Here is a 13,067-nt window from a genome sequence, read left to right on the forward strand (position 1 = left end):
GGGGGGGAGGGTTCATTGAGGAAAGGTACTGTCAGGGTTTCTTACCCTTCCTTGTCCAGTCTTCTGTTGCAGTGTGCCTGACACTGTTTGTTCCTCTTTGGCACCCTCTTATGATCAAACCTGTAAAGATCATCATTCTGCAAACTTCTGGCAACTTCCTGTCTCAGAGTAATGATGTAACACTGGTTCACTATTTAACCATCAGCTGGTCTATTCAGTCTCCGCCCTTGCGTGTGTTTAGATCTACCAAGTTCTCTGCTGTTGTTCCTGTACTTTGGCTGACAGATCTCCTGGTTCCTGACTCTCAGTGTTCCCTGACCTGGTTCGGCTGACTACCATCTTTGGCATATGACCTCTGGCTTGGTATCACCCATGTCCTGGACTTTCTCCATTGTTTTTTGCCATGTTTGTTTATTGTTATTTTCAATAAACTCCTTTTATTTTTTAACCTGTACTTTAAGTTTCTGTCTGGTTTCTTGGTTCCCTGACAATTCTGGTATCAGCCATGAATTAATCTTTTTCTTTAATCTTGTTAAAATCTTTTATTCTACTTAGTCCTGTAAATCGTAAAATAGATGAGATAATAGATGCTCATACAAGATGAAATCCAGTCTTACTGCAATGAGCAATCAGTGCTTCTGGTCACCTGACATGACCTTCCAATGAGTATGGAGCTCTTATAAGCAGAAATCAATAGAATATCAAAAATAACAATCATTTTGTCTAATCCCTACCACAAAATGAGTTCATGTCAGTGGTATTCTGTGGTGATCCTGTGGTATGGAGATATCATGGTCTCTATACATGGATGGCAATATTGGTGTGTCCATTCCATTATAACATTTTATTATAAAATTATGGTAGCCCTTACCTCTGAGCCCCCCCCCCCCCCTTCCCCGGGGCTCGGGGGGCTCGGTATAGTACCTTATACCTCACGGATGAATCATTGATTCATTGCAGGGTAAAAGGAAATGGGCACTAGTCACTTTAGTATATTTAAGGAGAGTTTATTTAGCTCAACAAAATCAGGAAAGAGGGTTAGAGCATGAGATAACTAAATAAGCAGTTTGGGCATTTTCATGAATACTCCTACAGTGAAAATGCCCTGATACAAAAAAACGATACCCGCACTTTCCTTTTTGGCTTGGGACCTCGCGGCAGCCTTCTTGGGAACCATGCGTTGCCTGTTTACAGCGCTTCCACCCAACCCGCACATCTCCCCCTCCTGAGAACCTCCTGAGACATCAAGCCGACACCCCGGGAGCAGAGCAGCAGCAGCAGAGTATGTAGTCAATTAATATATTATTCTACATTGCTGTAAAATGTATTGCTGGGATTTGTAGTCCTCTATAGCCGGTGCAATTCTGCATTGCTGTATAATGTATTGCTGAGATTTGTAGTCCTCTATAGCTTATGGTATTCTGCATTGCTGTATAATGTATTGCTAGGATTTGTGGCCCTCTACAGCTAATCGTATTATTCTGCATTGCTGTATAATGTATTGCTGAGATTTGTAGTCCTCTATAGCTTATGGTATTCTGCATTGCTGTATAATATATTGCTAAGATTTGTGGCCCTCTACAGCAGATGGTATTATTCTGCATTGCTGTTTAATGTATTGCTGGGATTTGTGCGCGCCACCACTGTCCTAAAATCATTAATCATAAAATCATTAATCTGTATTGTTTTAGAAAAACAAGGTATTAGTAAATGGTATTGGTGAGTACTTGAGGAAAAGTATTGGTACTCAGTCTTTGAAAAAATGTTATCGGTGCATCCCTTCCCTACTGTATTCACATCCTCTAGAGGCAATGCATGAAAGGCTGTGATGTTCCGCAGATTCGCGGCACTCGCAGGCTGCGTTCCACGCTGGAACGCATCGGCCTGGGAGTCTGCCGCAGGCCTCCTTCCCCTTGTCAGGAAGTATGTGCGTTCCACCCTGGAACGCGGAAGCTCACCGCGGCCGTGTGACGTCACGGCCTATTTAAACCTCCTGGAAACGCTGTAGGGTGTTCGATCGTTGGGATCATTGCCCAACTCACCCCGGAACCTCTGCAGGACCCTCGGTACCCCGCACAATCGGACCCCAAAGCTTCCCCAGCAGCCTACCTTCTCTGGAGTTCACCTGCTACAAGCCACTGAGTAGAGCACCTAAACCACAAGTATCTGTTTGATGGACTGTGTTCACTCCTGTTGGAGCCTGTACTCTGCCACCTAGTGGAGCCTTCTAAGTATTTCCTCATATCATACCAAAACCTGATATCTTATGCGCTATAAGGGAATTGCTGCTGTTCCTCATATTATACTAAAACTGATATCCTAGGCTGGTTAAGTGAACTGCTGCTGCCGCTTAAACTAGAGCCTGTCTTATCTTAATCGTTACCAACCCCTGAAGTGTTCAGCTAAAAGGAGTATGACTTAAATACCCCTGGTACAATTTCATCTTTTGCTTTGATTATTGTTTTGCGGTCCATGATGTCTAAATCCCAAACTCTCCGTTTGTGATTGAGAGAACCGCCTGGGATTATAGCCTGACAACCGCTTAAAACAACCAGTTAGAACCGCAGCTGAGATCCACCATACCTCTCCAAAACTCGGGTGTATGACAAAGGCATATACCCTTCTAGAAGGTGTCCCCAAATATATTTCTCCTTACCTATTTCATAGCACTGGCATAAACCAAAACTATCCAGCAACAGGCATACATAAACAATGTCCTGAGCTTAGGAGAAACCCTGGAACCCAGTAGAAGTAACAATTAAGTCTCAGTATCACTTACCTGGTAGAGAACCAAGTAGTTGAGGAGGCCTCCTTTGCAACTTCTGTCCCACATCCCTGAGAGTGGAGACAGGGAGTGAGAGGACAGAGAGGAGCACTGGTGCCAGAGGGTTTAGGGCACTGTCTATGGGTAAGTCCCGAAGCTGGTCTCGCAGTAAGCAGGTGTGGCTGCAGCTGGAAGGACAACGAGGAACACTGCTGGAGCAGGAGGGAGTCAGGCAGGCCAGGGTCAACACCGATCGGGCAGCGAAGTAGAAAAGCGGCAGGCAGAAGAATAGTTCGGGAGCAAGCAGGGTCAGGGGCAGGCAGCAGTCAGGCGTAGTCAAGTCCAGAGAGATCTGGATCAAGGCAGGTTTAAATCGGACCATCTAGTCAGGGAAGCTGTGTCATTTCCTGTGTGCCACGTTAGCGCGTCTTTGCGCGCACGTTCCGTTGAGCGTGAATGCGCATTAGTGCATGTATCCCGCAAATGCGGAAGACAGGACTACGCAGATGCGCAGGAGCACCCACATGGCCAGGTATAGTCTTACACTCAGGCTGCAACACTAAATTTGGAGTATGGACACTCCAGCATAAAGTAGGTCCCCCACATTATGTTTACCAGAGTTTCATAAAGTAATCTAAAATACATGATTCCAATGAGGAAAAATAATAGTTTAGTTTACAGTATGGAGAGAATAGTTCTATTTGTCTCTTGGAAAGAAATGTATTTTCTTCTGGTGACATTCTTCTCTCATTCTACAGTTTGTATGATAATCATCTGACAGACAGATCCTGCCCCGACCTGACATCTGGAGTAAGAGATAACCAGACACTGAGGACACTGGGGCTGTCTAATAACAATCTGAAGGGTCCTCATTTCAGGGATCTGATGGAAGCTCTGACAACAAGCCGGATAGAGGAATTACAGTGAGTATAACAGGATTGACTGAGACAATATCATTTTGAGACTGTTAGAGAGTTTTATATCTAAACTACACAAATAATATATAAATATAATAATATAATGTATGAAAGGCAGCTGCAGATCTGCTTTCATGCACCATTATTATTCAGTGTTCAGGGATCTTTCCATTACTGCACATCTATTAAGTCTCGGGGAATCCCCACATTAATGCACATCTCTTATTCAGTGTTGTCCGATCTCACATTCTTACACATCTGCTATTCAGTGTCGGGGATCTTCCCATTACTTTCTATGAGTACAGAGCTCTTATCAGCAGAGAAAAATAGAATATCAGATAAAAATCATCCCGTCCATTCACTAGCAATGCTGATTCCTCACACTGTCTGCTGATACCATTCATGCTCCATACACAAGGAGATTATAGCACAATACGAGTCATGTCAGTGGTATTCTGTGCTCATCCTGTGTATGGAGAGATCATCGTCTCTACACATGGAGGACAATATTGGGGGGTCTACTCCATTATAACATTTCTCTTATAAAATTATATTACTGGAGTTTTATAAAGTGATGGAACATAAATGATCCCAATAAAGAGAAATGAGTTCCATTCATGTAGAGAATAGTTACATTCATTCCTGGGGGAGAAATTCATTGTCTTCTGGTAACATTCTTCTCTTCTTCTACAGTTTGGATGGTAGTCATCTGACAGACATTTCCTGCCCCGACCTGGCATCTGGAATAAGAAATAACCAGACACTGCAAATACTGGGACTATCGAGGAACAATTTGGAGGGTCCACAGTTTAGGGATGTGATGGAAGCTCTGACAACAAGCCGGATAGAGGAATTACAGTGAGTATCACAGGACTGACTGAGACAATAATATTCCGGGACAGTTTGGCAGCTAAACCACATAAATAATATATAAATATGCTAATATATTCAAAATGCATCTTTAGACTCCACATAAAGTGGAACCCAGACAGTTGTCTAATTCTTGGTCTTATCACACTCTGTTATGAGCTATAAAATAATGTTTTTCTAAAAACTTAACCCCTTCACACTCGCCATCAGTATAGAAACATCCTTTCAGCTATTTAGCCCCTTCACAATGGCCATCCTGTACGTTATTGTTGTCCCAGGCCATTGGATGAATTACAGCCATTATACTAGAAAATGTTTAATACATAGAAATCTAAAATATACACACTTGTTTATTGACCACAAAGCAGTGATGTTTGTATTAAAACTTACATGTATGTGGGTACCTGTACTTGGGATAATAGGAGAAAATAAATTAGAGAAGATATTTGTTGTTGGGATGAGTGCATGTTGCTGGGTTCAGTAAGCGTGGAGTTTACTGAATCCTGCATAAAATCTAAAATTCTGAACTTAAAATCTAACCTTATATGTCTGTGGGGATGAATTTGAATGATTAATTCTGGCCTGGGGCCTGCCATCTGAAAGTGACCGTCTGTTTTGTTTTGCAAACTTTTATAGCTATTTATTTATCTGATTCTTGTCATAAAACCAAGACAACTGACCCAGAAATAGTATTTAAAGTTGACCTTTACCCCTTTTACTAAAAGTCACATTAGAATGCATTCCATTCATGTAGAGAATAGTTACATTCATTCCTGGGGGAGAAATTCATTTTTGTAACATTCTTCTCTTCTTCTACAGATTGTCTACAACACAGCTGACAGACATTTCCTGCCCCGACCTGGCATCTGGAATAAGAAATAACCAGACACTGAGGACACTGGACCTGTCTGAGAACAATCTGGAGGGTCCTCATTTCAGGGATGTGATGGAAGCTCTGACAACAAGCCGGATAGAGAAACTAAAGTGAGTATAACAGGACTGACTGAAATTATATTTAATCCCCTTTTCCTCTCTGTAGCCAATGTGGCACTAACCAACCAGCCCAGTGTCATGTCTTTTGGCTGTTGTAGGGGGGCTGGGTGACCTTTGGTGACATTTAGGCCTGGTTTCCACCTGGGCGTTTTACAGCGCGTACCTACACGCTGTAAAACGCTCAAACACTGAAGTCCCATTATTTCCTATGGGCATGGTTGCCACCTGGGCGTATTGCAGTGCGTAGTGAAGCGCTGTAAAATGCCCTACGCCCAAAGAAGTACAGGAGCTTCTTTGGGGCGTATTTTCCGCACATTTCCCTTGTTATTCCCGAGTGTGGATCGAGGTTAACAGAGCGGTAACCCCGAGCCACACTCGGGAATACAGCGTACAGGTCTTACCTTGTCCGCGATCCCCGCTGTGTCCTCCGGCCGCTGCCGACTTCCGGGTTCCGTCCCTTACGAGCAGCCGCGACGCAGGGGGGCGGAGCCGGCGGGAAGTTTGAAAGTGAATTTTTTTTAAAAAAAACATCTCCACTTTGATCCCATCTGCCCAAAGGACATTGTTTTAGAAGGCTCATGGTGTTTTCAGATGCAGTGTTAGGATCCAGAGCGCCTCCAGGTGGCGCTGGAGCTAAGCCCTGCAGTTCCTGGGCTCACCTGCAGGATTCTCTAGGCATCCAGGAACTGCTAGGTACCAGACCACCACTGGGTGGTGCTGCGACCTGCAGCTCCAGTGCTCACCTGCGGGTGTTTCCCAGCTGCCAGTACTTAGCCATCACCTGGTGCTTCCTGGGAGGATATTTAAACCCTCCCTGCAGTCAGGATGATGGCTCAGTATTGTTTCCTGTGAGTCCTGATCCCAGTCCTGAACCTTGAACCCTGATTGTGTCCTGTGATTCCTGAACCCTGTTTGAACCTTGTTACCTGTGATTCCTGAACCCTGTTTGAACCGTGTTACCTGTGAGCCCTGTTGTTGGTTGTTGCTATTAGTCTTCTGTGTATATTAAACAACCTATACATATATCACATACTTGCCTGGTCCGTGTGGTCACATGTGTTTGGTCTGCCTGTGTGGGTACCTGCGCAGGTGTGGGGTCACCTGTGCCAGTATCCGTGACATGTAGCTTTGCAAATCTAAGCTGTGCTGCCATATTCTTTGTAGAGAGAAGATGCTTTCTCCTGGCAACCCTTCCAAGCAAACCATACTTGTTCAGTCTTTTTCTAATTGTACTGTCCTAAACGTTAACATTTAACATGCTATCTGAGGTCTGTAAACCCGAGGTGTAATAGTTTTTTTGTAATTTCTCTGAGCATTGCACAGTCTGACCTTGAGTTCCATGCGTTCCATTCATGTAGAGGATAGTTACATTCATTCCTGGGTGAGAAATTCATTTTCTCTTCTTTTACAGTTTGTATAATAATCAGCTGACAGACAGTTCCTGCCCCGACCTGGCATCTGTAATAAGAAATAACCAGACACTGAGGACACTGGACCTGTCTGTAAACAAACTGGAAGGTCCTAATTTCAGGGATCTGATGGAAGCTCTGACAACAAGCCGGATAGAGGAATTACTGTGAGTATAACAGGACTGACTGAGACAATAATATTCTGGGATACATTTACATTCAAACTCAAGGGCTGCTGATAGGGCTGTACATGCAGTGTTCCTAAAACAGGCCTGTTCCTTTCAGGTTAGCAAAGGAGCCTGGGCAGAAGTTATCTGTGTTTTTCCTGTATCTTTCTACGTGCACATTTAGTAACCCTAGTGTCTGTACTCACTCTTCAGAGATGCTGGATTCAGTGACGAGCGAACCAAGCAAAGTTCGGTTCGCTGCATGACCACCAATTTCCCGAGGACAATGTACATGCTTTTTGGGCGGAAAAAGCAAAAGGTTTCTCAGTACACTCACCAGCCAGCATGCAACAAAAAACCCCTGTCTAACCTCTAAGGTTAAAAACAGAGGTTTTAGATGCACGTCTTCTGAATATGTGAAAGCTGCACTGCCTCGTCAAGACCCCTCTGTGTAGTGCAGTCCTAACTCTAACCTACGAGAGTCTCCATCTTGGAGCACATGTAGCAAAAGATAAATTTGGGTGCTACATGTGCTCCACAATTTTGCTGCATGTGCACCTGTCCACAGAATCTTTCTTCCATTCAAACTTCACAACCATGGGCAAGACCAAAGAGCTGTAAAAGGACGTTAGAGACAAGATTGTAGACCTGCACAAGGCTGGAATGGGCTACAAGACTATCAGCAAGAAGCCTGGTGAGAAGGAAGCAACTGTTGGAGCGATTATTCGTAAATGGAAGGAATCCAAAATAACCATCAATCGCCCTCGGTCTGGAGCTCCATGCAAGATTTCGCCTCATGGGGTAAGGACGATCATCAGAAAAGTGAGGGATCAGCCCAGAACTGCACGGGAGGAGCTTGTGAATGATCTCAAGGCAGTTGGGACCACAGTCACCAAACAAACCATTGGTAACACAATACGCCGCCATGGATTGAGTGCCCGCAAGGTCCCCCTCTGCAAGATGGCACATCTACGTCTGAAGTTTGCCAATGAACATCTAAATTATTCAGAGAAGGATTGGGAGAAAGTGCTGTGGTCAGATGAGACCAAAATGGAGCTGTTTGGCATTAACTCGACTTGCCGTGTTTAGAGGAAGAAAAATGCTGACTATGACCCTAAGAACACCATCCCTACGGTCAAGCATGGAGGTGGAAACAGCAGTGGCTCAAGATGAAGCACATGAAGGTCATGGCGTGGCCTAGCCAGTCTCCAGACCTTAATCCCATAGAAAATGTATGGAGGGAGCTGAAACTTCGAGTTGCCAAACGACAGCCAAGAAACCTTAAGGATTTAGAGAAGATCTGTAAAGGGACCAAAATCCCTCCTGAGATGTGTGCAAACCTGGTATCCAACTCCAAGAAATGTCTTACTTCTGTGCTTGCCAACAAGGGTTTCTCCACCAAGTACTAAGTCATGTTTTGCTGGGGGATCAAATACTTATTTTACTCACTGAACTGCAACTCAATTTATAACATTTGTATCATGTGATTTTTCTGGATTTTTGGTTGATATTCTGTCTCTATCATTTAAAATACGCCTATGATAAAAAAAATTATAGACCTTTAATTTCTTTGTAAGTGGGCAAACCTACAAAATCTGCAGGGGATCAAATCATTATTTGCCACACTGTTTATTTCCTGGAGCTTTATAAAGTGATGGAACATAAATGATTCCAATAAAGAGAAATGAGTTCCATTCATGTAGAGAATAGTTACATTCATTCCTGGGGGAGACATTCATTTACTTCTGGTAACATTCTTCTCTTCTTCTACAGATTGGATAATAATAATCTGACAGACATTTCCTGCCCCGACCTGGCATCTGGAATAAGAAATAACCAGACACTGAGGACACTGGACCTGTCTGGGAACAATCTGGAGGGTCCTCATTTCCGGGATCTAATGGAAGCTCTGACAACAAGCCGGATAGAGGAATTACGGTGAGTATAACAGGACTGACTGAGACAATAATATTCTGGGACAGTTTTATATCTAAACTATACATAAATAGCAAAAAATGTCAAAAAATGTATCCGTTATTTCGTAATTCGTGTCCGAAACTCAATTCGGATTTCGGATGCTTCCGAATTTACGAATTTGAGGAAAATTCGTACGAATTTCGATTTGCAACGAAACGAATCGCACATGTCTAAGAAATATAATAATGTAACCAAAGGCCATCTTTAGATTCCATAAATAGCCTATTCCAGGCAGTTGTCTAATACTTAATCACATTTTGTTATCAGCCATAAAACTGTCCTTTTGTCAATAAAGCTTTGGCTGGTCAAAACAATGAAAAGAAGGTAAACAATACATCAAATGGGTGTGTGTGGCTGTGTTGATGTCACTGCACAAGGTGACTCTTCATTTGCGGACGACCAGTTTTATTGGATGGAAAGTCCAGACCCACTTAGTGACCTGACACGCTGCCTGTTATGCGGAAGAATCATTATAGGAATGGTTCTGTAGCCAGATGGAAACAAATAAAACTATGTAACAAATGCATTTATTTTACACAGATAGTATTACTATGGGGTCTATTTATAAGCATTTTGCAGGGCTCTGTCTTATATTTTTTTGGCTCAAACAATCACACTAGGTCTTATTTTAGGGGTAGGTCTTATTTTTTATTTTTTTTGTAATGTACAACAATTCACACTTATTCATGTAGAAAAGTCTACATGTACTCATGTACAAAAATATGGTGATCAGGGCATTCAGGGGTGCCGTACCTTTCCAAGAGCAATTTGCTAACCAATCACTGGGCAGAATGAGCGAAGCGCGCTTCCACTATCACTCCTCACAGGCGGAGTACATTTGGTATCACTCCGCCTGTGACAGGAGCTGACGCTATAGAGGAAACATCGGCTTATGCGGCTCTGCTCCCTCCGGTGCCGCCTCGTTTCCTCTAGCGCTGACTTCGTTGGCACCGCTGATTCTCTCCCGCCTCTCCCGTGGCTCTTCAAGTTTCCCCTTTATGCCACCACCGGCCCTGGGAATGGTCACAACTAGGTCTTATTTTCGGGGTAGGTCTTATTTTCGGGGTAGGTCTTATTTTCGGCGAAACAGGGTATCTGTGAAAGCTTGTTTTGGTCTAATAACGCTAAAAATAAATGAAACTGATATATTTTTCCTGCTTTGGATAGGTTTGGCCAGTTTATTATGACCACCTGACGTTTGTAGGCAAATTAGCTATAATTTGGCGCTGAAGTTGCTAGAGGGCCAGACCATTATAAATAGGGAAGCAGGTTGTTTACCACGACAGTAGAAGTGATTTGTCTCTGAAGATACGGGGAAACAACGCGATTTAACAGCCTTTGAACGCGGGATGATTGTTGGCGCTCGGAGCCATGGAGCGATTATCAGCAAAACAGCAGAATTAGTTAAATGTTCAAGAGCAGCTGTTGTTAAAGTGTTTAAAGACTGGACTGTCAGCCGAAAATCTGGGACTGAACGTGCGAATTGTGGCCGTCAGCGACTAGTCAATGTTAGGGCAGAACGGAGAGTGGCAAGACTGGTACAAGACAACAGAAGGGCGACAGGGCCGTGTCAGATTCCTCGCATCACCATTCACCATCTTGTGGAGTCACGAGGCGGCCCAACGAAGTACTGATGGGGTGGTCATAATAATCTGCCCACTCAGTGTAGTGTTGTAATGTAGTGTGTTCTAATATTACATTATGAATAACCCTCTTATAAGGCTTCTACACCTTCTTCCAACATTACATAGTAGTTACGGTTGACTAAAGACAAAGGTCCATTGAGTTCAATCTGAGTTCATGGAGCCCTCCTCACTGTTAGATAGAAACAGGTGCTTTTCTGCATGATCTGTCATATGCTAGAGTCCAGCAGAGGGCAACCAAACTAATTAGGGGAATGGAGGACGGGAGCTATGGGACAAGGCTACTAAATTTAAACATGTTGACGTTGGAAGTGAGGAGATTAAGGGGGAATATGATTTTCATGTACAAATTGTTCAATGGTGACAGCAACATTGGCAACAAACTCTTTACGATTAACTCCGTAACAAAGCCTAGAGGGCACTACCTAAAATTGGTGGGAAAAATTTTTCCAGCACAAGGGGCGAAGGGGGTTCTTCACAGTTAGAGCGGTTAGGGTCTGGAACTCGATGCCACAGGCAGTGATCTCAGCTAAGAGTGTGGAATAATTCAAGAAGCTTTTGGACGATTTACTGAGAAACCATAACATACAGGGGTACAGGTACTCTTAAGAATGAACTGATACAAGGACATATGCATATGTATATATATATATACACACACACACACACACACACACACACGTGCACACATCATAGGTTGGTTGTCTTTATTCATCCTCAAATACTATGTAACTATTTTCTTTTTCCATAAAACATATTCAGCCTTATTCATTAGAACTGCTCCATGTTACCACATATCTTCCATTCAGAGCCATGCCTGCCCTGAAAAATTACAGAGCTGGGAAAGTGAAGTCTGAATGTGGTAGATGACTGTGAGATATCACACAATAGCTCTTACAGGACAAATGTCCAGCGAGGAAAAATATTCCTTGTTTTATAGTCTATCACCCATCATCCTCCATATTGCAGTGTCACCTATTCTGATGTCCTACAAGAAGGTGACAGGTTGATGTAATATAGAAGTTCTGGAGGATGCTGGGAAATAGTGTGAGAGTGTTCTGCTGAGATCTGATCACCATTTATATCCTCTCTTCTAGGATCGGGAATGATGTAATGTCAGAGGAAGCAAGAAGAGAACTAACAAAGCTGGGAAAGCTCAAGCCAGGACTACAAGTTATCATTGTGTGACCCCAGAGGAAGCGGCTCAGCTTTAGCTGTAAACGAAGCCGGGACATTGTTAAGGGTGATAAAGAGAGTAAGATCTACAGGGTTCTTCCCAAAAGGGCGAAGCGTTTGGAGAAGGCAGGAGAAGTGAACAATCTAGTTGAACCGGAAAGTGAGCTGAACCGGAGAATTTTTCCAAATCAGCTATTTGGGCCTAGATTGTTCACTTCTCTAAAGTCTTCACCATTTTGTGAATAACCCTGTTAGGAATGACAAACCTGACCCAAGAGGAGAATGAATCATCACAGATAAACGAATAAACCCAGAACAGGATGGGGAAGACCTTGGTTTTGTAATAAAGAAGGGGTTTCAGGCATACGCTACAAAAAACTGAGGCATGCTGAGAATGGGAGGGGCTATACTGGGTTGCCCATTGCTTTGATGGCATCCAATCTCCTGAAGTCAACAGTATAGCCCAATACTGATTCAGGGAACACAACGATCCTGTTAAATGGCCTTAATCTCACACAGTGGTCACTAAACCCTGTTTGGCTTCCGAAATCGTTACTTTTTTAAGGATCCTTGTCCCGGCTGTTCTCTGGTAATGGTCATACCCCTTGAGAAAGCCGGGAGTTACCAGCAACAAAATTGAGTCCTAGCTATGTCCCCTTTGGTGTTTGCAGGATCCCAAGTACAATGGGGACTAGCCAGCCTGTCCACACGGACACCATATTAGCTGTGTGGATTGATTCCCGCAGGCGAGCTCAGAATTATGCATGTTTGAAGCAGTGTGATGGAGGAGCACAAGAGACACACGTCTGAAGCTGGTTTGACTCCAGAGCTGCAAAATGAACAGACAGAGGGACCCCTTGAAGAGTGCTGGCAGTCTCTCAACAGTGGAGCGCATGGAAGCTTGTAATACTCTCAGTCCCCGTTCACAGCTAGGCGTTGTGTCACTCAAAGGTAAGTGCAACAAAACGCTCAAGCCGATGACCCACATTCATTTCTATGGCCCCTGTTCACACCTGAGCATTTTGTCGCAATGAGAAAACCGCCTGCCGCTGGAAATAGTCCGTGAGCTACTTTTTGTCAGATTACAGGGTTTTTTGGTCCCATAGACTTCAATGGAAAACTTTGTGCGACAAAACGATCAGGTGTGAACA

At 43.6% G+C, this 13,067-nt stretch overlaps 1 protein-coding gene across 1 annotated transcript in view; it reads left to right on the forward strand.

Annotated features, from left to right (window-relative positions):
* The window catches only part of LOC108795012 (NACHT, LRR and PYD domains-containing protein 12-like), a 34,948-nt gene that overhangs the window by 9,463 nt on the left and 12,418 nt on the right, over nucleotides 1-13,067 (forward strand). The window contains exons 4-5 of the mRNA XM_018566179.1: nucleotides 3,590-3,687; nucleotides 8,894-9,058. Of these exons, the coding sequence (XP_018421681.1) occupies nucleotides 3,590-3,687; nucleotides 8,894-9,058 (263 nt within the window). The remainder of the gene's footprint in view (nucleotides 1-3,589; nucleotides 3,688-8,893; nucleotides 9,059-13,067) is intronic.

The sequence above is a fragment of the Nanorana parkeri genome, unplaced genomic scaffold (genome assembly GCF_000935625.1).
Source record: "Nanorana parkeri isolate BGI_ZX_2015 unplaced genomic scaffold, ASM93562v1 scaffold923, whole genome shotgun sequence".
NCBI classification, from domain to species: domain Eukaryota; kingdom Metazoa; phylum Chordata; class Amphibia; order Anura; family Dicroglossidae; genus Nanorana; species Nanorana parkeri.